This window comes from Sturnira hondurensis, unplaced genomic scaffold (genome assembly GCF_014824575.4).
Source record: "Sturnira hondurensis isolate 20B ecotype Veracruz unplaced genomic scaffold, ASM1482457v3 Scaffold0010428, whole genome shotgun sequence".
In the NCBI taxonomy this organism is placed as follows: Eukaryota; Metazoa; Chordata; class Mammalia; order Chiroptera; family Phyllostomidae; genus Sturnira; species Sturnira hondurensis.
The window spans coordinates 2,060,834-2,087,870 of NW_028083059.1; the positions used below are offsets into that span (position 1 = coordinate 2,060,834).

The window sequence follows — 27,037 nt, forward strand, 5'->3', positions numbered from 1 at the left end:
GAAAAAAATCCAATTCATAAAAAACACTCCACAGCAATTTAAAAATTTAAAATAATGTCATACCATATAGAAAGAAGTGTGGCTCAAGGCACCACGACTCACTTGGAAGTCCACACCCTGAGCCCTGGCACGTCCCTGGGTTAGCTGGGCACAGACCCTGGCCCGGGCATTTCTCTTCTCTTAGATTCTGTGATTTCTGCTGTTCTTCCCAACTCAGAAATTATCTGATACTTTGCATTTAGAAATGAGTATTTATATTCTCTTTTAGGTTATATTTATATAGTCTTAGTCTCTGTTTACATAGAGACAGCCCAACACAGTTCACTCAGTGCAAACATGCCACAATATGTAAAGAGAGGATGTCCTTGGGCCTAAACAAAGAAAGGAAACTTGTGGTCTGAACATCTTGTCTTGCTTGAGAAAGAAAAAAGTGTTTGTTCCTCTGTCAGGTAATATAACAAAAAGGCAGTGAGGACTAAATAAAAGGTTGGGGGGTAAGGACTCCCCCTCTGGGAGGCATGCTTTGTACCCACAGAGTCCCGAAAAGCCTCCTCTCCTGAAACATCATTTATTTTTCAGATTGTTGAAGTATAGCATATGCTCATTGCAGAAAATTTAGAAAACATAGTAAATAAAAAGAAGGAAATAAAATTGCTCCCAATTCTATTATTGGACAAATGACTTTAAAAAATAGCAGCCTTATTAAGATATTATTCATATAACATTCAATTCATTCAAAGTTACAGTTTTGTGGTTTTTAGTATAGTCACAGAGTTGTACAACCACTGCACATCATTTTAAGATGAACCCCAGAAAACATGCACCAATCAGCAGTCACTTCCCTTCTACCAGCCCTGAATAATCACTACTCTTATGTTCTCTCTATATACACCTGCCCGTTCTAGGACCTTCACATAAACGGAGCCAACACACCGTCTTTCATGACTGACTGGCTTTTTTTCATAGGCATAATGTTTTCAAGGCCCACCTAGATTGTAGCCTGTGTCAATACTTCATTCCTTTTTACAGCCAAATAATATCCCATCATATTACCACACTGTATTAATCCATTCACTAGCTAGACATCTGGGTTGTTTCCATTTTTTGGCTACTATGGAAAACACTGCTGTGAAAGTTCACATACAAGTTTATATGCCACCACATTTTCATTACTTCAGGAACAGAACTATTAGATCACACGGTAACACTATGTTTCACTTTTTGAGGAATTGTTAAATTGTTTTCCAAAACAAGCGTACCATTTTACATTCCTGCTGGCAATGTATGAAGGTTCCTATTTTTCTGCATCCTTGCTGATATTTGTTACTGCCTGCCTTTTTTATTATATTCATCCTTGCGGGTGTGAAGTGGTTTGGATATGCATTTCCCTAATAACCAGTGACCATGAGTTTCTTTTCCTATGCTCATTGGCCATTTGTGTATCTCCTTTGGAGAAATGCCTATTCGGATCCTTTGCCCATTTTTCAATTGGGCCGTTTACCTTTTTACTTACTGAGACGTAAGAGTTCTCCATGTACTCGTGATACACGTCCTTCATCAGACCCATGATTAACAAATATCTTCTCCCATTCCTTCTACTTTCTTGGTGGTATGTGTCTTTCATCAAATTTGTAATTCTGATGGAGTCCAGTTTATCTGTTCTGTTGCTGCTTGTGTTTTTGGTGTCAAGTCTAAGAAAACCATTCCCTAACCCAAGGATGTGAATATTTACACTTATGTTTTTCTCTGAACATTGTAGATCTTACATTTAGGTCTGAGACCCATTGTCAGTTAATTCTTACACGTGTTGTGAGACAGGAATCCAACCTCGCTCTTCGAAAAATAGCTTCTAAGATTGCCTCTCTATATGAACAAACCAAGTGTATGAGGAATGCTGTCTTTACCACTCCCACCCCCACTACACAAATTATATAGTATTGAAGCACAGCGTGAACTTGTAAATGCACCGCTAATCCCTAAACCCGCTACCTTTTATTTTTTTTAATTTTATTTTTTAAAGATCCGAGTTATTTATTTTTAGAGAGAGGGTAATGGGAGGAGAAAGAGAGGGAGAGAAACACTAATGTGTGGTTGCCTCTCCTGCATCCCCACTAGGGAGCCAACCTGCAACCCAAACATGCGCCCCAAAAGGAAGCGACCCAGTGAGCCTCTGGTCCGCAGGCTGGCACTCAATGCACTGAGCCACACCAGCCAGAGCCCCACTACCTTTTAAAGTTTGTGCTCTGCCCCACTTCCTCTCTGAGCCCCTCCCACTTTATTTTGAGTCACGTTTGTATTTTGGACATGGTCCTAGGCTGCCACAACCTGGGAAACAGACATCTCTTGAGTCTTTTCCAATGTAAAACAATCCAATACTTTGAATAATTGTTAGAAAACGCTAACTTTCAGCATTAGGCATTTTTCTAACCTTATAAAGAGGCTTTTTGTCTGCATACGCAAAGGACATTTGACAGGAAAAAAAGTCATGTCCATACGTACAAAGTTGAACTCGGAGAAGATGTGGTGCAGTTGGTGAAGGGCCTCTCTTACCTCTCTTGATCCTGCCGTCGCGCGCGAGGCAGCCGTGAGGCGGCACGCTGGTCACAAAGATGGGCAGCTCGCCGCTCTTACTGCCTCTGCCCCCAGCAACGGTCATCCCAAGGGACTCGTGCGGCTCCTTCTTTACAGTGATGTGTTTTTCTTGGCACATAACACACTGGGTAAGATCCTAATTCGTGAGAGAAAAAAATTCATTGAATATATTCACTGGAATAAATAATATACAGCAAAGCTTTAGGACAGTTTAAACGAAGGAAAAAATTGTGTGGCAACTGCAAGTCACTTTATTTATCACTTACTATAGAACTGAAAGTACCACACAATTCCTCCTAAGTACAGACACTACAACGATCACTGCGGGTCACCATGTCAAACTCAGGACTAGCATATTTTCCTACGAGTATTTGTGACACTGAAGCAACTCAGGACTGTTGACATGTGGAGGTCAAAGTAAAACAGGCACATCATTTGTACAGCTACCTAAACTCCAACATACGGTCAATTCTATAAAAGTAATGCATTTGAGTTTTAAAATTCTAAAGATGAGCTAATTAAATTTTCTTCCATCTTTCTCCCATATTCTTTGAAAGAAAATTTGACAGATGAGTACAAAAGTAAAATATTTTTGCCAACTGCAGAAACAAGCTACAGATTATCTTCTGATTCTTACTGATGAGGATTATCAGAATAATCTGTCATGAAGCGGATGCAAATCCACCTTCAAAACCTTCATGAAAAGCTAAAAGGATATGAAATAACTGAATTTTTAAAGAAGTTTTGACAGGGAAATAAATTCCCAACAAACTACATCCTTAATGTAAAGCTATTTTTAGTGACATTTGTTATTGCTCCTTATTACTGTGACACTCCTGGAAGAAAAGACTAATACATCCCTCTGATTTCTGAATTAGAATCCAATACAAAACAAGGAATACATATGCAATATTAATATTAAAATAACAATAGCTAACTTTTACTGAGGATTTACTGTGAGCAAAGCTAATGGCTCTACCGGCATCATTTCACTTCCTTCTCCCACTGTCCCCCTGTATAGACACGGAAATCACCTTAGAAAGATCATGGAAGTTGCCCCAAGTCATACAAGTGACTGCACTAGAATTTGAACTGATGTGAGTTTCAAAAAATATATATATATTAATATAGGGTTTGTACATGTTCATGTAGTACGATGCACTATGTATGTCTACTGTTTATATACATCCAAACCACACAAGCGCTATCCCGCTAAATGTTAACAGTGCAAGGTAAGGTCTCAAAAGATTTCTAACACTTACCAACTATAAGAGAATGTTAGAGATAATGAAATAATTATATTAATGTTATTAACAGTGCTAACAGTGGAAATAATATGAATGATATTTACAGAATTGTAACATTTCCTCTAGCAACACAAAGTCAGAGTTGACGTGCACAGTTCTGTTTCCCAGGTCTTGGAATGCCCCCCACTGGTCCTGAATCCCTGCAGTCCTGAAATTTTATCAAGTGAACTGTCTGCGTACACAGCACAGCATTCCTGGAGAATGTTATGACCTAGTAGAACACTTGTAAATGTCTTAGGTGGTCTCCTATATTGAAGTATCAAATCTGTTAGTATGCTCCAAAATTGGGCACAACTGTTTCATTATGAAGACAAGTCATGTGAACTCAGCCTTGAGTGCATTTGCTGAAGCATTTCCACTCTCAGGTGCTTCGCCATTTAAGGGTCGTGGTTTTACTCCTGAGAGCTGACACGAATGCATCGTTTTCCTCAGAACCAACCCTAACTTCAGTGATCACACCCAGTGATCACACCCAGTGAGCTTCAAGGAACCGCCTCAGGATTCAGCACCATACGAATGTCTGTCCCGGCAGCTAAGCTTAGCAGCAGACGGAGGCATATTTTATTCTTAATGATTATAGTCACGTCAACAGGTTGTTTTGGTGAACTTTATGTTTGCTTCCCTAAGAGACTTTTATTTTTCCAAATCAGGATTTTACATAACAAGTGGGAGAGTAAATAGCTAAATTAACACTTAAAGTATTTTCATGTGGCTGTTTTACCTAACTAGGTTTGCAGAATACCTAGACTAAGAATAAATTCAGCACTGCTGTTTAAAACACCATCACATAAAATTAATGAGAGTAAGAATTAGCAGAGTTAAAAGAGAAAAACATATGTACCCCACACAAAATGAAGTGAGCAGTTATCTATATGAATGTTGAAATGACTAAGTAGAGTTTTTAAAATTGTCTTATGCCTTAAAACTATGTCAGACATCTATATCTCAAATTATTGCAGAGTTCAATGACAGAAAAGATTCAATAATCAACTTATGGCTTATACCATCATTCTTTGGAATATGTATCTTATAAAGCAAGGAGAAGCTGCCTGAAACAAGTCCCATCAACAATCTCTATTCAAAACACTAACTCCTTCCTCATAGTCTCCATTAGGAATGCAAAAGTATAGGTTTCCTTCATACATTTTGGTCTTTGTTCAGAAATGAGAACGAAGTCTGTGGTTGTACTTTCACGTTAAGTATTAACTAAACCAAAGGCCAGTGAGTGACAAGTCTGTACTGAAGCTCAGAAAACCAGATAAACCCGACGGCCCTCAAATACTCCCGTCTTTAAAGAATGCTTTCCTAGGGTGCCTGTGACATTGCACAGGTAATTACTTTCTCAAAAACTGAACTTAACATTAAAAAGCCATTTTGGCACATAGGGAATTTCTATGGTTTTTAAGCAGACTAATGGATAAGTTTTTGTTTGGCAACACAATTTAATTTTACTTAAGGAAAGTCACTTTCTTTGGAAGCTCACATTTAGCTTCTATGTTCAAATGGTTGGGTGAATATCCTCAAATGGAAATTCAACCATTTTTCAAATGGTTGAAAAAATCCTGGCGTACCAGAAACTGAGTTTAAGTGAAGGATCAAATGAAGACCACAATATCAAAAATGCAGTAAAGTACCACCCTTTTTTGATTTCTGCAACTAAAGTTACAGTATCGAAATTCTCAGTACAGATAAACATGTCTTAGGAATATAACACCAGTGAATATTATAGCTGTAAAAATGCTCAACATATGGGAATTTTAAATAATTCCCATATAAGCTATAATATAAAAAGAAATGTACTATACTGGTACCTATCAAAATGTATGATTTTTAGGTTTAATAATCACATATCTAATTCTGTTGTAGGCAGCCTGTTCAATTGCTAGGTATAGACCTGTCCATCACTGTCTTCATTTTGCTTTTTCAATCAGATAACTGCTACATTAAATGAGCAACCCCAGACAAAGCCCACTCTGAAGCAGGACTAAACACACAGAAAATTTCTTCTGGAAGATCAAACACTTCTCGTCAATCACCTGGCAGAGGGATCCTCTTCACTAAGAACCCGTCCCCACTGTCTGAGGACCTGAAACAATACAATTACTCTCCAAGGCAGCAAACATCCACATTTCACATCCTCAACACTCATGCTCACCTTCTCCAACAGAGCAATGGCCCTCATTTAAATTTTACCAGCTTGCAACAATGATCCTTTGAAGGCAGATAAATTACAACACACACACAGAACACCTCACCTTATGTGAGCTGGGTCTGCTGTAATACAGCGCCTGTGCGTGGTGCTGGCTGCCGCTTGGAACTCCTGCTTCTCGGACAGCGTTACCCGGCTGGGCTTTCCCTGGTCTAGCAATCGTTAGATTCACCCTCTCCCCACTAGCCTGGAGAAAACACACAGACATTACCACCGGTCATTAGTGACACTTCTCATTGTAAAAATTATAGGCAGTATAATTTCCAATGCACTATCATTATAGCAGAGCCTCGGCTGGGTAGTGACTGCAAGTACCTGGTGGTGGGGAGGAAGAGGGTTTGTCTAATGGGTTAATATGTGAAAACTTCTGCAGTTCACTATCACACACATAAAGCTCTTAGACATGGCCCCCCAACCCCACCTCCAAAATAACCAAGCAGAGCAGTAAAACTGCTTGTGTTCTCATCTCCCCTTGTTTTCTTGATTTTTAAAAAATATTTCCCTTTCAGTATCGGCCTTGGCATTGAGAGGGAGATGGCAAAGGAAAGAACGTAGAAAGGAAGAACTGATTTGAAACTTGATTAAAATTCCTTGTAACTTTTGAAATCAATGTCATGGTGGCTACTTTGGAAGTAATAATCAGCAAAATAACACACAACTTTGTTTCTGCTTGTGATAGATCTGAGTCAAAACAGGGCATCAGCTTAGACCAGGGTTGTCCAACTCATTTTTACAGGGGCCACATCAGCCTCGTGGTTGCCTCCAAAGGGCTGAATGTAATTTCAGGACTGTATAAACGTAACCACTCCTTAACTAGGGGCAAGGAGTTCGGCGCTGCTGCCAGGTAGAAAGAAGGTGCTGGGCGGGATAAAACAAGGTGGAGGGCTGGATTTGGCCCCCAGGCCTTGTGTTTGCCACCTGTGGCTTAAACAGTCCTGAAAAGAAGGATTATAGAAATCCTATATGACAAGTTATATATGTCTTATCACACATATACACACTGTATTACACGTGACACAGACCCCCATATGTCCTTAAGTATCACCGTAGATTACTTTAGAGGTTCATGACTATTACTTTAAATTTAGAGGTCCATTATCTATATATTTACATTTTAAACACAGATTCATATCTAGTATATTTTTAAATGTTAATTAATATTTATTTAAAATTATGTTATCTTTGCATTTAATGTACAGGCCTAATTTATTTAATGCTGTTTCTTGATCATGACCACAATTCCCAATATTATTATTATTATTCCTATGGAAAAATATAACAGCCTACCTTTGAGGAATTATGGCAGAAAGAGGGGAACTCTCCCATAACTATAGTCAGTAAGGTTAAGAAATTACTCTATTTTTAGTTCTTACACTGGAAAATAAATGATAAGCAACTTTAGGGTCCCACTGAAAATCACTTTCCTATTCAAGCATTTTATTAAACTAAATAGTTTCAGACAACTTCTTTAGAATAACTGAACGGCAGCATAGCCAGACATCCAAAGCAGAGCGTAGGGACTGGATCTAAAGGATAAATCACAGAATAGTCAGAACCCTGCTATTTACAGTTCAGATTATTTGGACCACACAATGGGCAGTGGTGCTCCCCGTCTGACCCCATTTCAATGAATAGGATTATTTTCATTGAGCTTAATACCTCGTAATTACCAAATACTTTATAATCAGTAGTTCAACTTCAGTGGAAAACCCGTTTACACAAACGTTAAACGAAAATAAATCACTGATTTTCCTAGACTGCTTAAAAGACAAAATTCTTTGCACATCACGGAAGTGGGCATTTAGGCTTCAAATGTTGAACAAACATTTGCATTTAAACTACCTTTATTATTATTATTTTTAATCTGTATTTCTTTAATTGTTCAAGTATAGTTGTCTCCAATTCCTGCCCCCATACTCCCCGCAATCCAGCGATCTCCACCTCCCACCCTCGACCCTGCCCCCCCTTTGGCTTGGTCCATGGGTCCTTTATATGTGTTCCTGAAAACCCTTCCCACTTCCCTCTGGTTACTACCCCACTACCCTCTCCCACCTCCCCTCTGGTGACTGTCAGTTTGTTCTTAATTTCAATGTCTCTTGGTTCTATTTTGCTTGCTTATTTGTTTTGTTGATTAGGTTCCACTTATAGGTGAGATCACCTAAGTGCCCATCAGTAAATGAGTGGATCAAAAACCTATGGTACATTCACGCAGTGGAATTCTACACAGCAGAGAGCAAGAAGGAGCTCTTACTCTTTGCAACAGCATGGATAGGAGTGGAGAGCATTATGCTAAGTGAACTGAGCCAGGCGGTGAAAGATAAACTAAATTTAAATAGGCTGTACATCTAATACTCCAGGGATTCAAACACAGCAAGAGCCGGGTTGAAGGCAAGATTTTTTAAAATGCAGGATGTCTAAATGACAACACCCATAATTCATAAATCAGTAGCATGCCTTGTTGCTGGGAGTATAAATTGGTATGATATTTCTGAAGGGAAGTTAAGCAAAATGTCTTAAACTTGAAAACAAAATGTAAGTTATAGAACACAACATGCCAATTACACAGCTATTAAAAACCATGATGTAAATCTACACTTAGTGTCATGATAAGTCCACAACATACTGTTGACATAAAGAAAAAGCTGAAGCCCTGGCTGGTGTAACTCAGTGAATTGAGTGTGGGCTGCAAACCAGACAATCGCGGTTCGATTCCCAGTCAGGGCACATGCCTGGGGTGCAGGCCAGGTCCCCAGTGGGGGACTTCTCAGAGGCAACCACACATTGATGTTTCTCTCTTTCTCCCTCCCCTGCCCTCTCTCTAAAAACAAATAAATAAATAAATATCTTTTAAAAAAGTTGGAACTCAGAAGTTACAATATAGGTGCATGTGTTAAGTATTTGTGAAAACATGTACCTATTTACCTGTGGACATATACACAAAAAGGGTTTGTAATGTTCTCCAAAACATTGATGTTGACATCTTGGGGTGTTTATACTGAATGTGATTTTAATATCCTTCTCTATTTTCTGTATTTTGTCTTTATGATTCTCTTTTTGAGACATGGAGTACATATTTTTATAGTCCCCAAAACATTAAAACATTTTTTCCCTACAAAGAAAGTGAAATTGAGCAATTTTAGTTTTCTACAGTTTGGGAGACATGATGCAACTATTTAAGTATTTGGATTATAAACATACAAATATACAATATGTTATCATGAAATTTTTTAATGTAGTTTCTACCTGTGCCTCTATATTTTTCATGTTTTGGACAGAAATTTAATGAGGACCATCTATTTAGGAATTAGAGTATTTTAACGCTGCCTGAAATACATAAAGTCAATCTATTTCTTTCTATCTTACTGAGCTGACTTCTCACTTTATAAAGCCAACTCAGCACGCCCGTTTCCTTTAATAAGTCCCATAACTGGATTAACTTTCTTCTTTTTCACAACCCTGACCCTTCCATGGTGGAAGTGTCTTCACTGGACAGCAGCTGGAGGGTATCCACAGACGAAGGTATCCAATGCCGCCTCCGATTTCAAGAAATTTCAAGGCATACAATTTCTTAAAATCTCAAGTCTATGAACTAAGACCAATAAATGAATCGCCTCTCAATACAATATGACTCTGTGTGTGTTTCTGTAAGACTACATCAAACCTAAAAGTTAAAAAAAAGAGCAAGTTAAAGAGGATTGAGACTTGGGTTTCCTTATAGTCTTAAATTTTCATTGTCATTTGATTCTATGTAGTATGCACATTTTTAGTGACTATCAGCCTACTTAATTCCTGATGCTCAAATAAACTAATGCTTGATTTCCTCTGCAGTGTTTTGTTGTGCTTTAAAAAAAAGACATTTTTGTTCCACCTTGGTCTCTGCAGGCGGAATCCAGATGGGGCTGAATTCTGCCTACAGATGGCAGGTTATAGAACCTGAAATCCTCTCTGGATGGTTTCTAATTTATCTATTTCCATGTTCTTATAACAACGTATTTTTTCTATAATAATAACTATCCTTACTTTCCCCACAGGGATACAATGAGGAGAAATGCTATAATGTGTTTGAAATGCTTTAAATTCCTTAAAATAAAAAAAGGCATTATAGAGATGAGTTAGTCTTAATAAAAAACGACTTTCTCTCTATTTTTATGGATCCTGAAGTGAAGAAGGAAAATTAAGAGACAAGATAAGTTAGAACCTTAGTAATCAAAGCTCCTTTGAGCCTCTCTTTCCTCACCTGTTAAATGTGGGCAACACCGTCTGTCATGATGGAGCCAAGAGAGCAGATGAAAAACGCATGTGAAACTTCAGGCACTTTGTGAATAACCAGCCCCGAAGTTCAGGGAACACCGTATTTAGAAAAGATCCTATCGACAGTGAAGTTACACTACTGTGGACTGTGAAGAATTTAGATGGCCATGCTTGGTTTGTCCAGTGAAATATAAAATACGCCCTAGATTCTTATGTTATTGGCCAACGAAGCAATCATTGATATATGGCGGTGAAGGCCAAGCACCTGGAAAGCAGGTCTCACGTTTACCTGAATGATCTGCGCGGCCAGCTCAGGAGTCCCGTGCTTCAGATCATGCCCGTTGATGGCAAGCACGCGATCGTTGCTGCTGAGCCTCCCATCCTGGGCAGCAAGGCCCCCTTCCAACAGGTCAAGAATAAAAACTCCTGGCTCATCTGTCCTTCGTACGAGTTTGATGCCCAGCTGCTCGCCGGAGTCCCGTTTATGAAGGACCACGTGGAAAAGCTCTTCTCGTGGAGAGTTCCCATCAGAATGGTTATGTGCTCGGTTACCAAAGCGTCTCTCTCGAAGCACAGTGAGCTGCAGGGTGCTGCAGGGCTGCGAGAGGACAGCCCTGGCGTAATTGTGGGACACATTGCTAATGTCATAGTTGTTGACCTAACAAACAAGAAAAGAAAAATTGTGACCCAAATATGGCGATCTTTTTTCCCCGGTCTGCAGAAATAACATTTCCCAAAGAAACTAACATTGTGACATGTTATACAGTCATTATTTACAAGGAACTCTACTCTAAAAACATCCTAAATCTAACTTACAATGATTAGCATTAAGTACAGAATAACAGTTAGGATCACGGGTTAACGACAGTACTGAGTTGGCATCCTTGGTTCTGCCATGCAACTTGTTTGAGTGTGCTTCCCCAGGTGCGCAGTGTGTCACACAGGGGGGACTGAGGTTGGGCAGGACGAACAAATGCACTCCTGTATATGGGGACACAGGACACATGACAAAATCCCAACCTGCTTTCCATATAAAAACCGCAAAACTTATCTTTATATAATTCAGGTTTCCCAGTATCACAATTTTCCAAGTTTTAAATTTAGGAAATATTCCCTGGCTGGTGTGGCTCAGTGGATTGAGTGCTGGCCTGTGAACCAAAGGGTCACGAGTTCGATTCCCAGCCAGGGCACATGCCTGGGTTGCAGGCCAAGTCCTCAGTAGGGGACACACGAGAGGAAACCACAACACTGATGTTTCTCTCCCTTATCCTTTCTATAAATAAATAAATAAATAAGTAAATAAACAAACACAATCTTTAAAATAAAAAAAAGTATGTGAAAAAAATAAACTTATGAATAAGAACAAAAAGGTGCAAATTAACAGGATTAAAATTGGTACCTGAAGAATCTGGTCTCCAGCAAGGAGTCTTCCATCTCTGGCAATTATCCCATCCCGATAGACTTCCTGAATAACAATGTTAATCAGTGGTGTTTCATTGCCACCCACAATGCTAATTCCTAACTGAATATAAGGGTTAGAACGGTGAATTTCAATCGTGGTGATTTCGCCTTCTGGCAAACCAGGTGGCTGTTGTGTGGCTGCCAAGTTAAAAATGAGAGAGAAAAATAGATGGAAAGAAAATAAATGTTTTATATTTTGATGTTCTGGTAAATAAGTCATCTTCTGTTAACAGATGATTAACAACTGACAATACCACTGGATAAGAAAAACAGAATGACAAAAATATCTATGTTAAGATCACCTAGACATTTCCTCTTGTGAAGGTGATCAGTATAGAACCAACCAATAGCTACTAGTAACAGATCACTAGGGAAGACACAATGATCCGATAAAAAAACAGTAAGTGAATGTCATCTTGTCCTAACTGATAAGAGAAAGTCTGAGCCATGAAACAACTGTAAACCATGCAAGGCAGTATAAAGACAAGACTGACTCTGCGGTATGTGATCGCCATGGATGAGAGTCGACAGGTCAGCCCTAAGAAGAGGTGGGTCTTGAGCCTTAGGAGATGGAAAAGAATTACAGCACTAGCAGGGAAAATGGGACATGCTCAGTAATATCTGGAGTTGTGTAAGAAACAATCAAATTTAAAAGCCAACTCCTGAGATACACCCAAGATGCAGGACCACAGGCTTCCTGTTTGTTCCCAGGGGGCTGTGCAGCCAGACTGGTGGCCGCCACCAGGGAACGGCGGCCGTCGCAGCGGGGCCTTGAAGACACACAGGTACCCACCTAGCCATTTCTAGGCAGTATGAGCGTGACCAATTAATCTCTCAAGACTCAGTTTTCCCACCATTAAAAAACAAATCATTATTTGTTTCATAATATTATTACAAGGATTTAATCACCTAATTTATATAAAGTGCTTGGCACCGAGCCCAACACAGAGCAAGCACTTCGTCTGAGGTATTATTTTTGTCATGTTTGATGTTATTGATTTCTTAATCAAGAAGTGACAAACTTCTGAACACACGAGCTGCCAAGATGAAGCATACTAATGTCTAGTGCATTCATGGACTACAACAGAAGAGGGGCGGGAAGGAGCACCTTCTCCCAGGGTAAGGTCCATTTTCTTTTTCTCAAATGCCGATTGTTAGACTTTTAAAGGGTGATTTTTGTGGTACATGAATTATATCTCAATAAAGTTCTTTTTTAAAGAGGAAAAATGCATGTTGGAAAAATCATAGGGAACAGAAGGAAAAAAGCAAATGTCTGATTTGAAAAACACAAAAAATAAAAGAGGTAAATGGCACGTACTGTCGGCAACGGCGCTCTCCTCAAAGGCAGGGTTGTCCAGGCCCGGCTCCTCAGTCCATGCAGGAAGAGAGGCCGAGGTCAGGTTCCGCTCGGTGGGCACTGTGCCTGTCCCTGAGCAGTCTGTTTCGGGTGACAGGGTACCTGGGAGATCTAGTATAGTGGTTCCATTCTCATTCTCAGTCTCTGTCTGAGTTTTACTAGTTTTTCTTCTCTCTAGGGCAACTCTCCAATGAGAGGCTCCTCGACACCTAGGAAGAGAGCATCAGATGGTTTCCATGCACAAGCACCAAGAGGTACGCACAGCAGTACATAATGCCACTTGAACTAAATTCTTACCACTCCACACAGCCAACTTAAGACAAGGCATTGGCATAAACAGGGTTTGGCATACATCTCAAAGAATACTTTAGTGAAAAATTGTATTCAGGTATATGCTAGTATCAGAAACAGTATGGTTGACTCTATACGGCAGGACTTATTCTGAAATTCTGATTACAACCCTTTTTACAGGTTAAATGGCTTAACCACAGCGGTGGAAACCAGCAGTCTTCTTCCTTAACAAGCCTTTAAATGCTTAGACTTTAAGGGCCAATACACCTCTACACTCCCACGGTCAATGTTTCATATTTACTCACCAGTGGATAGCAATGCATGTGAACCTTTACCACTCACAGAAAAGCACAGCAAAAGCCCAAATGACTTTTTATAGACATGGAAGGAAGTAAAAAATATATATATATATATATATTTCCTAGTTTATAAAATTAGAATTGCAATAGTGGAATTCAGATATGCTATGTAGGTTAAAAATATATTCCAAGTACTTAGGAAACTTACATAAGCACCAAGAAATAAGAACTGTTAACTTGTTTTTACTTATTTAAGCAAACAAAAGGGCAGATAGGTGCTTGTTTAAACATTTAAATAAAATTCTACACAGACTAGAAATGTCTTTTCCATTTGACCCTTTCACTGGACAACCTGCGGCTGCCCAGTCTGAAGGGTGGGAGAAGGAAAGGGGATCAGCGAAGGGGAGCCAGACGCATTCCCACAGCCTAACATGACTCTGACACCACGTACTTTTCATGCTGGGACAAGAAGGTACAGAAAGGCAACAGTTTTAGGTCTAGGATTGTAGATCTTCATTCACTGAAGATCTAACATCTGGCAATATTTTTTAAAATGTTGAATTTTGATAAAAATTGAGTATGGAATTCAATTCAATTCAAACTGAAAGCTATCCCTTAACTATAAGAAGAATACATTTTTCCTCATGAACTGAAGATTTAAGTTCTGGATTTCAAGTTCATGAAATGGATCATCGTGAAGTTTCTTTACTCAACTTTCTCTCACTGCTTATCTTCTCTCCCCCGTGCCAAGAAGGGGACGACCGACTTTGCTCACTGTGTGCAGTACGGCGCTCCAGGGAGTGTTCCTACAAGGATGTGATGAACAGTTTGGAAAGCTGCATCACCAAAAAAGTTATTTTTGTAAGTAGATTTAATCAGAAATGCATTTTGAGCCCTGGCTGGTGTAGCTTAGTGGATTGAGCGCGGGCCTGCGAACCACACGATCGTAGTTCGATTCCCAGTCAGGGCACATGCCTGGGTTGCAGGCCAGTTCCCAGCAGGGGACTCCTAAGAAGCAACCATACATTGATATTTCTCTCCTTCTCTCCTTCCCTTCCTCTCTAAAGATAAATAAAATAAAATCTTAAAATTGTAAAAAAAAAAAGAAAGAAATGCATTTTGAAAATATTTTACTCAATACAAAATTTGAGGCAAAAACTGGATCATAAAAAATATTTGTGACTAAACAGATAAAGATTTAATTCCCCAACTATATGGGTATATCATACACAAATATATACATGGGCAATAGCTAGTCTTCAATGGAAAACATGAACTAGGAACAGAAAATATAAAAACAGAATCTGAACACCTGGGAATTAGCCTCACTAATAAAAAAAATCCTACAAACTAAAAAATTACAAAGCCTAACTTATAGTTGTTAAACATGCAAAAATAAATATAAAAAGAAAACCTAAAGTTGTTAGAGAAGTAAAGAAACAGGTATACTTAAATTTGCAATGGGACAGCAAATTGCTAATAGGAACTAAATAAATATACTTTAAAATGATATCATATAAAAATATGAAAGAATGATCTTAACCAGCATTGGAGGAAATTAGAGAGAAAACCTTTGGGAATACCTGTATTTCAGTAAGATGGATCAGCTCAGTAGACTGAGATAGAAGAACAAGACAAGAGGAGATGAAAAGAAAAACACTTCAAAGCAATCATGGGACAGAGGGGTGCCACCAAAGAAAAAGTGACTGATAACGCACACAAGGAGCAAACAAGAGAAGGACCAAAAACATTACTTTGATTAAGCAATGAAAAGGTCATGGACAAAACTTAGAAAATACACTTTTGGTGATGAGGACAAAAGCCCAAGCTATGATACCAGCATTTCTGCTACTGCAATACAAGCATCTACAAAACCTACACAGTAAGAATCACAGTGCTTAATGGACAAGAAGATTGGGAAGGACCATTCAAAACCTGTGCAGGGGAAAGGCTGCTATCAGGGATGAGGTTTCTTTGGGGGATGCTGGAAATGTTCTAAAAATGAAGATTGCAATGATGGCTGCATACGCAGGTAGGGGCTGGCTGAGAGAACCCAGGGCAGGGCAGCAGACCATTTGGGCGGGGCTGGCTGAATGGGAAACTGAAACTCCGAGTTGACTGTGGACTACAGTGGGGGTTGCCAAGGTGGAAACTCCCAGTCTCACAGGAGGGTTTGCTGGAAAGCGGGGCTAGAGCTCAGCAAGCGAGCCGCATTGTTCCCCCTCTGCCCCCTCCCCTACAGACTGTGCCACAACGCAGCAGCAAAGAGGGTTGTCCTGCCCTGGTGAATACCTAAGGCTCCACCCCCTTACAACTTAACAGGTGTGTTGGGATAAAGAAATATGGCTCCAAATGAAAGAACAGAGCAAAACTCCAGAAAAAGAGCTAACCCACAAGGAGATAGCCAATCTATCTGATGGAGAGTTCAAAACCCTGGTCATCAAGATGCTCACAGAACCGATTGAGCTCAGTCACAAAATAAAGAGATGAAGGCTATACAAAGTGAAATAAAGGAAAATGTACAGGGAACCAACAGTGAAGGGAAGGAAATGGGGACTCAAATCAACAATTTGGAACAAAAGGAAAAAATAAACATTCAGCTGGAACACAATGAAGACACTAGAATTCAAAAAAATGAAGAGAAGCTTAGAAACCTCTGTGACAACTTTAAACATTCCAATATCCGAATTATAGGGGTGCCAGAAGGAGAAGAACAACAGCAAGAAATGGAAAACTTATTTGAACAAACAATAAAGGAAAACTTCCCCAATCTGGCAAAGGAAATAGACTTCCAGGAAGTTCATGAAGCCCAAAGAGTCCCAAAGAAGTTGGACCCAAAGAGGAACACACCAAGGCACATCATCACTAAGTTACCCAAGATTAAAGATAAAGAGAATCCTAGAAGCAGCAAGAGATCAAAGGAGTTCCCATCAAACTGTGAGCTGATTTCTCAAAAGAAAGCTTACAGGCAAGAAGGGGCTGGGAAGAAGTATTTCAAGTCATGAAAGGCAAGGACCTCCAAGATGACTCTATCCAGCAAAGCTAGCATTTAGAATGGAAAGGCAGATAAAGTGCTTCTCATATAAGGTCAAGTTAAAGGAGTTCATCATTATCAAGCCCTTATTATATGAAGTGTTAAAAGGATTTATCTTTTGAAGAAGATAAAAAATATGAACAGTAAAATGACAAGAAACTCACAACTATCAACTGAACCTAAAAACAGACAGACAAAAACCAAATACTAAGTGACTAGAACAGGAACAGAATCAGAGAAACAGACATCACATGGAGGGTTTTCAGTGGGGGAAGGGGAGGGGAAGAAAGTGGGGGAAAGGTACAGGGAATAAGAAGCGTAAGTGATAGGCATAAAATAGACAGGAGGAGGTTAAAAATAGTATAAAAAGCAGAGAAGCCAAAGAACTTATGTGTACAACCCACAGACATGAACTAAGGGGCAGGGGATGCTGGAGGGCCGGGGGGTGAAGGGGGAAAAGGGGAAAAAGAGGGAAAATTGGGAAGACTGTAATAGCATAATCAATAAAATATACTTAAAAAACAAAATTACAAACAACTAAAACCCATGCAACTCATTAAATGGAATATTTAACAATAATAATACAAACTGCAATTGGCATTGGGGAATATAATTTGGATTATTCAAGCAGGTAACTCAGTGTAGCAGGAGGCTAATGTACAGCATATTACCAATGAATAAAAACAACAGGGAAGAAATGCAGGCAACATTTAACCAGATCAGGGTAGGCCTGTGCTCACGCAATGCAGATGGAAGTGGAGCTCTGAGGTGGTGGGCCACTGGAGACAGTATGAACTGCCACAGGCTAGGCCATATATCTTCTTAGGGAGGGAGGTCTATTGCAGATGTGTTTTTAAATTTTCTTAAACAAAACCAAAAGGTTCTTGCAGCAACCTGAGCCAAACTGAGGGACTTTTCCTTTCTTGCTTAAGGCTATACTTCCATTCCCATTAGTCTATCTCTCCTTATGGAGGAAAAATTACATAAAATTTATGATATAGCGGCATCATTCCCTGGTATAACAATGATTCACATTAGGACACATACAGTGTTAACAGAATATACTATATTATGAGTGGCAGTATTGCGGGCAGTGGTGTGTTACAGTAGTATAAGTAAAATAAAATGATGCATGTTAAATCCCAGCACAATGAGAAGTACTTAATGAAACAAAGAATATGAGCATCCTAAAAATAAGACAAATGGTAAAAAATAGTTCTTGATTAAAATATGCAAAAATCAATTCAAGTGACATCAGTGAAAATTGTAGATTAAGGGTATCTGAGAAGACTCTCCTCCATAAAGCAATGTGAAAAAATTTTCAAACACAACTATTTCTTAGCTTTTTAAGAGCTATTTCTTAGCTTTTGAAATTAGCCAAAGTTCTGTAGCAATCCAGAGCACATTCATTCAAGAAAAATGTCTGAATCTCAGTAAAAGCAGTGAGCTTTATGACATTTGAACTTGCCCTGTCCCCATCCCCATCTCCCTAGCTCCACAAAAGCCTGGAAAAGCATTCACCCACAGTAACAGTGGTATCAGGGCTTTGGAAGCCATTGGAGGGGTCAACTGGCATGCCTTCAAAGCCTCATTCCTAGAGAACTGTCATTAACTGACCTTTTGGTTACCTGAAGACCCCACTTGTAAGGCTGTCTTTAACTAACCTGACTTGGAGCCCACCTAGTACAAATAGCCTCTCCACTGGGGGAATTTGTTGAAAAAAAATTAGAGGCCATTGTTTAAGATTGTGGCTGTCTGAGGGGGTCAAACAAAAGGCTAATAAAAAAGCTTTAGCCCGGGCTGGTGTAGCTCAGTGGATTGAGCACGGGCTGTGAACCGAAGGGTCACTGGTTCGATTCCAAGTCAGGGCACATGCCTGGGTTGCAGGTCAGGTCCCTGGTGGGGGTGTGTGAGAGGCAACCACAGATTGATGTTTCTCTCCCTCTCTTTCTCCTTTTCTTCCCCTCTCTCTAAAAATGAATAAATAAAATATTTAAAAAAATAAAAAATAAAAAGCTTTAAAACAAACAAACAAAAAACTAGGGAAAGAAATGTCCACAGGGATTCTGATACGTCCAGGCTGTGTGCATGCGTAGGAAACCGATGAGAAGGCACTAAGCTCTCACTTGTGGCTAACGCTGACACTCTGTGAAAGCCAAACTGAGGGCTAAGGAGGAACTGTCTATTGCCTGAGTGTAGAAAGTGTGCCCACCAGGAACACAGAATCCTGCATGAAGATTGGGAAATTTATTGGTTACCGGCATTTAAGGAATCCTCCATCCTACTTATTAACTGAACAGTAAACTGAGCAGAAATTGTGCAGTATTAGTTTAAAAATGTTAGTGAACAAATAACAATAGACAGCAAAACCAAATCTTGAAGAGAAAGAAAGAAGAATATGATTTCCAAAGTTTCTACATTATACTATTTAAAATGTCCAGTGTTCAATCAAAATTTTAAAAACATGCAAAACACCCAATGAGTACAGCCCATACACAGGAAAAACAGCAGTCAGCAGAAACTGTCCTTGAGGAAGCCCAGATATTGGCCTTAGAACCAGACAATGACTTAAATAAAATACAAATGGGTTCAAAGAACAAAGGAACCATGCCTAAAGAACTACAGGAAAATATGAGAATGTGTCACCAAATAAAAATATCAATAAAGAAATCTAAAATAAATTATTAAAAATTTTGTTATTTAAAGTAAATGATAAAAAACAAATAGAAATTCTGGATTTAAAGAAATACAGTGAAATGAAGAACTCACAGCAGATATGGACAGGCAGAAGAAAGATCGGTGAATTTGAATTACATCAATTGATATTATCAGTCTAGGAATAGAAAGAAAAAATAATAATAAATGGATAGAGCCTCAAGAACCTGTGGGACTGTGGGACACTATCAAGACTTTATATGAGAAGCACTTTATCTGCCTTTCCATTCTAAATGCTAGCTTTGCTGGATAGAGTCATCTTGGATGCAGGTCCTTGCCTTTCATGACTCGGAATACTTCTTCCCAGCCCCTTCTTGCCTGCAAGCTTTCTTTTGAGAAATCAGCTCACAGTCTGATGGGAACTCCTTTGTAGGTGACTGTCCCCTTATATATATAGATATAGATATATAATATCTATATCTAATATTATAGATATATAGATATTATAATATCTATATTATAGATATTATAATATCTATATATTATAGATATAATATATATCTATATCTATATTAGATATATATAATGGTAGTCCCAAAAGGAGTCAGAGAGAAAGGGACAGAAAGAATTTTTTAATACAAAATGACCAGAATCTTCCCAAGTTTGATGAATCTTGAAAGCAACAAGAGAGAAATATCACATAGAAATGACCCTAAATAAGATTGGCAGCTGACTGTTCTTCAGAAACCATGGAAGCCAGAAGACCATGGAAGACGCATTCAAACCTGAAAAAAAAAAGACTCTACCAAGAAGTCTATATCCAGCAACACTATCCTTCAAAATCAGAACTGAAGACTTTCCCAGATAAACAGAAATGAAGAGTTGTTGCCAGCAGACCTAGTGTACAAGAAATACTAAAGTCTTTCAGGCTGGTATGAAAGGACTTTAGACAGTAACTAAACCCATATGAAGAAATAAAGAGTACTAGTAAAAGCCACTATATAGATAAATATTTTAAAAAACAGCATTGAAGTATTTTTGGCTTACAGATTTTCTTTTGCCCTATCTGATTTAAAAGACAGCCACACAAAGTAATAATTATCATTCTGTTTTGATAGGTATATAATGCATAAAGATGTAATTTGTATAGCAGCACAAAGGAGGGAGGAAGGAATGGAACTATATGCAAGTTAAGTTTTTATATACCAGTGAAATCAAACTAGTATTAATGTGAACTATATGGTTAAAAATTATAATATTAATTGTAATCCCCAACACAATCCCTAAAAAATAATTTTAAAAAACCCAGAAATAATAAAGGAATTAAGATGACATACTAAAAAATATCTATTTAACACAAAAAAGGAAGAAATGGAGGAATAGAGAAACAAACAGAAATGAGATACAGAAACAAATAGCAAAACAGCAGACATAAATCTTACCTGATCAGTAATTATATCAAATACAAATGAATTAAACATTCCAATTATAAGTCAGTGATTGACAGAACAGATTAAAAAGAAAACATGATCAACTATATGCTGTTTACAAGACATACACTTTTGATTCAAAGACACAAATAGGTTAAAATTAAAAGGAAAGAAAGATATACCATGCAAACAGTACCTTAAAGAGAGCTAGGTGAGTACACTAATTCAGATACAATAGATTTAAAGACAAAAATTATTTCTAGTGATGAGAACATTTTACAATGATGAAAATTTCAATTTATCAAGAAGTTATGATAATTACAAACATAAACACAGCAGACCCTCAAATACATGAAGCAAAAATTACAGAATTAAAGGAAAAAATAGATAACTCAGTAATAGTAGTCTAAGACTGCAATATTCTACTTTCAATAACAGACACAAAACTAGGCATACAAACAACAAAAAGGAGATTTCAACATCACTGTAAATCAGGGGTGTCAAACTCATTTTCACTGAGGGCCACATCAACCTCGCAGTTGCTTTCAAAGGGCTGAATGTAACTTTAGGACTGTGTAAATGCAACTACTCCTTAACAGGTAAGTGAGAGCTTGGCACTGCCATCAAGTAGAAACAAGGCGCCAGGCAGGATGAGACAAGGTGGAGGGCCAGATTCCACCCGCAGGCCTTGTGTTTGTCACCTGTGCTCTAAATCAACAGACTCAGAAGATACCTATAGCAGTGGTCCCCAACCTTTGGCACTGGGGTCCAGTTTGGTGGAAGACAATTTTCCCATGGACTGGTTGGGAGGGGTCGGGTAGGGCAACAGGAGGTGGAGCTCAGGCAGTGATGCAGTGAAGCTCTGCTTGCTCCCCCACCATGGGCGGGTACCGGTCCATAGCCTGGGGGCTGGGGACCCTTGACTCATAGAACACTCTATCCATCAAGAGAAAAATACACATTCTTCTGAGTACACATGAAGCATTTTCCAGAATAGACCACATGTGCTAGGCTATTAAAAAAGCCCCAATAAAATTGAATAAAGAGTCATACATAGTATGTTCTCCAATCACAATTACTTCAAAATGGATCAAAGACCCAAACATAAGAGTAAAAACTATGAAAGTCTTAAAGAAAACATAGGTATGAATCTTTGAAACCTTACAGTAGGCAATGGTGGTTTTTTAAAAAAATTTATTTGAGAGACAGAAACATCAATTTGTTGTTCCACTCATTTATGCATTCGCTGGTTGGTTCTTATATGTGCCCTGACCAGGGATTGAACCCACAACCTTGGCATGTTGGGATGACTTTCTAACCAACTGAGCTACCTGGCAAGGGCCAGCAATGGTTTCCTAGATATGACACCAAAAGCATACACAAACCAAGGAAAAATATAGATTAAACTGAGCTTCATAAAAATTAAACTTGTTTGTCCTTGAAAGGACATAAGAAAGTGAAAATAAAACTGCTAGAACAAGAGAAAGTATTTGCAAATTGTATATTTAATACGGGTCTATAACCAGAATATACATAGAATGCTTACAACTTACAAAAACAGAACAATCCATTATAAAAATGGACTAATAATTTTGAGCATCTGTTCATGTTCTTATTGGCCATTCAAGTATCACCTTTGGGGAAATATCTATTCAAATCCTTTGCCAAGTTAAAATCGAATGGCTTCATTTTTTTTTTTTTGGTTTGTTTTTCTTTTCAGAAACTTTAATTTTAATTATTTTTGTTATTCAAGTACAGTGGTTTCCATTTTCCCCTCGCCACCTCCCACCTACCGCCCTTTGGCTTTGTCCATGGGTCCTTTATACAATGTTCCTTGATGACCCTTCCCCTTCTTTCCCCCACTATCCCCCTCCCTCCTCCCCCTCCGGTTACTGTCAGTTTGTTCTTTATTTCAATGTCTCTGGTTATGTTTTGTTTGCTTACTTGTTTTGTTGATTAGGTTCCACTTATGGGTGAGATCATATAGTATTTAAGAATTCTGTACATATTCTGGATACTAAACTTTGCTTTTATATATATATATATATTTCACATTATATATGAGAAAAGAATGCTGATAAGAATGTGCCAGACTCAAACTTTCCTCTAAGCTAATATGTGAATTTAAAAGAACAATCTTTGCCTCGGACTACCCCGACCCATAAAGGCTCCACAACCATTTGATGATCTAGGAAAGATCTTAGCATGAAAAAAATACTGCTATAAAGGTTTCCTCTATAGTGTACACACTTTTTAGAATACTGTTAAAATGTAAGTTTTTTCAGAGGAAAAAAAATGGTTCTGAGCCTTGTCATAAACTAGGACACAATTCTCAATTTAAGAGCAAAAATATAACATTTACCAATTCCCATTAGCTTTAAATGCTGAATTGTTGCAGGCGAGGCAGGAATGAGGGGTAGAACAGGGTAGAAGGGATGTTTTATAGTTGATGGTACTTGGCAGAATTTCACAAAGTAATTACTAAAATGTTACATGCTTGGTATATAATATACAGAGTATATTATACAGAGTATAATATACAGAGTATTTCTTAAAAGCTTTAATTCTCCTTTCAAAGATGGGCACTTTCCCATATCTTTTAAAATTCTTCATGGTTTTTGTCTTTCAATGCCTGGCTTATTTCACTCAGCATAATGTTTTCCATTTCCATCCATGCTGTTGCAAAGGGTAAGGAGCTCCTTCTTTCTTTCTGCTGCATAGAATTCCATTGTGTATATGTACCATAGTTTTTTGATCCATTCATTTACTGATGGGCACCTAGGTTGCTTCCAACTCTTGGCTACTGTAAATTGTGCTGCTATGAACATTGGGGTGCATAGGTTCTTTGGGATTGGTGTTTTAGGGTTCTTAGGATATAATCCTAGCACTGGAATTGCTGGGTCAAAAGGCAGGTCCATTTTTAGTATTCTGAGAAAATTCTATATTGTTTTCCATAGTGGTTGTACCAGTCTGCAATCCCATCAACAGTGAACTGGGGTCCCTTCTTCCCCACAACCTCTCCAACACTTGTTTATTGCTTTGTTTATGATGGCCATTCTGACCAGTGTAAAGTGGTATCTCACTGCAGTTTTAATTTGCATCTCTCTGATAGTTAGTGATATTGAGCATCTTTTCATGTGTCTCTGGATCTTCTGTATGTCCTCAAATACCATATGATCTCACCTTTAACAGGAAGCTAAACAACAAAACAAACAAGCAAGCAAAATAGAACCAAAGTCCCTGAAATAGAGAACAGGGGGACAGTGACCAGAGGGGTGAGGGGAGGGAATTTCAGGGGAAACGGGATTTAGAGGAACTAGTATAAAGGACACATGGACAACAACTAAGGGGGGTGGAAATGGGAGGGAGGTGGGGAGCACTGGGGGGTGGGCCGGAATGGGAGTAAAAGACAGAAAACTGTACTTGAACAACAATTAAACAAAACACAGTAAAACTAAAAAATAAATAAATAAAGGCAGTCACACACTTAAAAAATTCTTCCACATATAATTGTTAATAACTAGTAATTTTACTTAAAACACATTCATCTTTCATAAATAGTTTACTTTTAGCTGTAGCCAAAAATGTCAGCTGTTCTCAAACTGAAGATTTCTTAAAGATAGAATTTCATTCAAATAGTGAAGGTAATTTTAAACACAAAATTAGCAGATTTATGCAAACCACTAATGCTATATTTTTACTAATAATTAAGAGATTTCCACATCATAAAAATTCCAGAAAAAAGACACATGATAGTCATAACTTTTATAGAAGAATCATTGTTGTTGGTACTGAAGTTTTATGCATTTCAACAAAAATTACTAATTCCTAAAAAATGAGTGAAATTGTATACAGAGAGCCACATTCATAATTATATTCTGTGCCTCATGACATCACTCTTGTTGCTAGTTTCTCTTGGTTTTGAAACATGGCTGCAAATATTTTTATCTCCTCCCATCACAAATTGAAGCCTATGCCCCCTCTCCTTACACCTGGATGGACAGCTTCAAACAGAATAACAGCGTAAGACATGCTATGTGACATCAAGGCTAAATCATACAAGGCCATGCAACTTCTTCTGCTTATTCACTAGAACACTGAGTGTCATGTAAGAACTTGAAATACCCTGAGGCCGCCAGACAGGAGAAGCTACCTACAGGCTCTCCAGCTGACAAGTCCTAGCTGAGCCCATTCGTTTAGTTACCTCCATCGAGGTGGCAGACATGTGAATAAAGCAGCCATCTTGGCAGTAGCTTTTCCAGTTCCAGCTGTTGCAGTTCCCTGTCTTTTAGTTCTTCCCAAGTGTGGCCCAGATTTAAGGAAAAAGGCAAGCCATGGCTGGTGAACCCTGCCTGCCTCTATGACTCACAGATGCATGAACAGAATCAAATGTTTGTTTCATGTCACTATATTTGGGGTGGTTAAGTTCCCAGCAATGGAGAACCAGAACATAGGTTAACAATGTAACTGAACAAACATTAGGTGAGTGTCAACTCTGGACAAGGGAATTCAAAGACTGGTAAAGACAAGGTCCTTGACCTGAAGAAATTTACAACCCAGCAGTAGACTAACCTGCTATCTATCAGTTTACAGAGACTGCTTAACAACTAGAACAGTATCTGGCACATAGTAGATAATAAATATTTGCTGAAAGGTCAAAATGAACTACATATTATTTAGCAGTAAGTGATGGATAATAACCATTTGTATCTGAATTTCCACATTTTTAATTGAGAAACTAGAGAAAGGCCAGGCCATTAAATATACATCTATTCAATGAGATATAAAAATTGTACTTTACAATTTACCTTTTTATTTATAATAATCAATAGTTACTCTTAGGTCCGTATATCAATCAAATCACCCATCTTTTCAAATCATTCACATGTTTCAATGTATCTTTCACAATATAGGCCTAAGACACTTTGGAAATGATTAAATTATTAGCTGAAATATTAATAAGCACACTTGGAAAATGGAACTTTTACCTAGGCATAACTGGTTAGCCTTTATCAGCCTATAACTGAGAGAACAGTTTGCAATTCCTGAATTTTTACATCCCCAACATAGACAGCTTGATGGAGAATACTAGTGAAACTTCAACTACACACTGGCAGACCTCAGAGAGACTGTGGGCTTGGTTCCAGGCCACCACAATAAAGCAAGTCTCACAATAAAGCGAGCTACATCTTTCTGCTGGTGGAGCATCTTGCCTTCAATTTGTAAAACAAAACAAAACAACAACAAAAAACCCTCATGACATCTGTAAAGCACAGTAAAACAAAGCACAATAATATGGTGTATACCTGTATTAAACTCTTGTATACATTTTAGTGATGAGAATATCCCTAAAAATTTATGAAATTTGTATCACTGTTATCAAAATAATTAGTAACTGAATTGAGACTCTGCTCATTTCCTTTAACATTGCATGAGTGATGTTCATAAAAGACTTACAAAAGAACCTCCCCCCAAAAGAGAACAGTTCTTCCAAGAGAAATAAGAAAAGCCTAAAGTACTCTTCAACCTCTGCTGTATTTAGGCCTGACCCAGATCGGCATATTGCAAAGTCTGGTGTCCATTTCTGGAAGGTCTGTAGATGGGATTCTCTGCCTGCTGGTAACTGACTGAGGGTGCACAAAAACCCAAGCCTACATACATTTCAAACTTTTTCTTGGCTTATTTTAGAATAATACAGCTTAGATTTAAGCTATTTATCTGTACATCTTCCTGTTTCTGAAATTTTTAATAACATCTCATTCTTTCTCATGTATCTTAATTCTTTTTCAGGAGTAAGCTCACTTTATAACACTGATATTTAGGAACAGAGTGAATGTGTATACTACTGTGAGTATGAAACTTTTTACTACCACACAGCAGTAGAAAATATGATTCAACCTGTGGAAAAGTCAGCATAGTGTATCAGAATGATAACATTGAAGTTCAAGTCTAACTACATCATTAACTATCTCTAAGTCTTTGTGACTCAGTTTCCTGATTTGTAAAATGAGGGGATTAGATTAGATAACCTTCGATTCTGTGATATTATGCATGAGTATAATGACAAGCTTTTCTATACCAAACTTACAATGTTATTTTTAAACTCAATATACAGGGTGGGGCAAAAGTAGGTTTACAGTCATGAACACAC

The 27,037-nt window shown here is 38.3% G+C and overlaps 1 protein-coding gene across 1 annotated transcript in view; it reads right to left on the reverse strand.

The window, feature by feature from the left end:
• The window catches only part of LNX2 (ligand of numb-protein X 2), a 90,870-nt gene that overhangs the window by 6,383 nt on the left and 57,450 nt on the right, over positions 1-27,037 (reverse strand). Inside the window, exons 4-8 of the mRNA XM_037058885.1 lie at positions 13,139-13,386; positions 11,759-11,958; positions 10,649-11,017; positions 6,155-6,295; positions 2,551-2,728 (exon numbers count right to left, since the gene is read on the reverse strand). Of these exons, the coding sequence (XP_036914780.1) occupies positions 2,551-2,728; positions 6,155-6,295; positions 10,649-11,017; positions 11,759-11,958; positions 13,139-13,386 (1,136 nt within the window). The remainder of the gene's footprint in view (positions 1-2,550; positions 2,729-6,154; positions 6,296-10,648; positions 11,018-11,758; positions 11,959-13,138; positions 13,387-27,037) is intronic.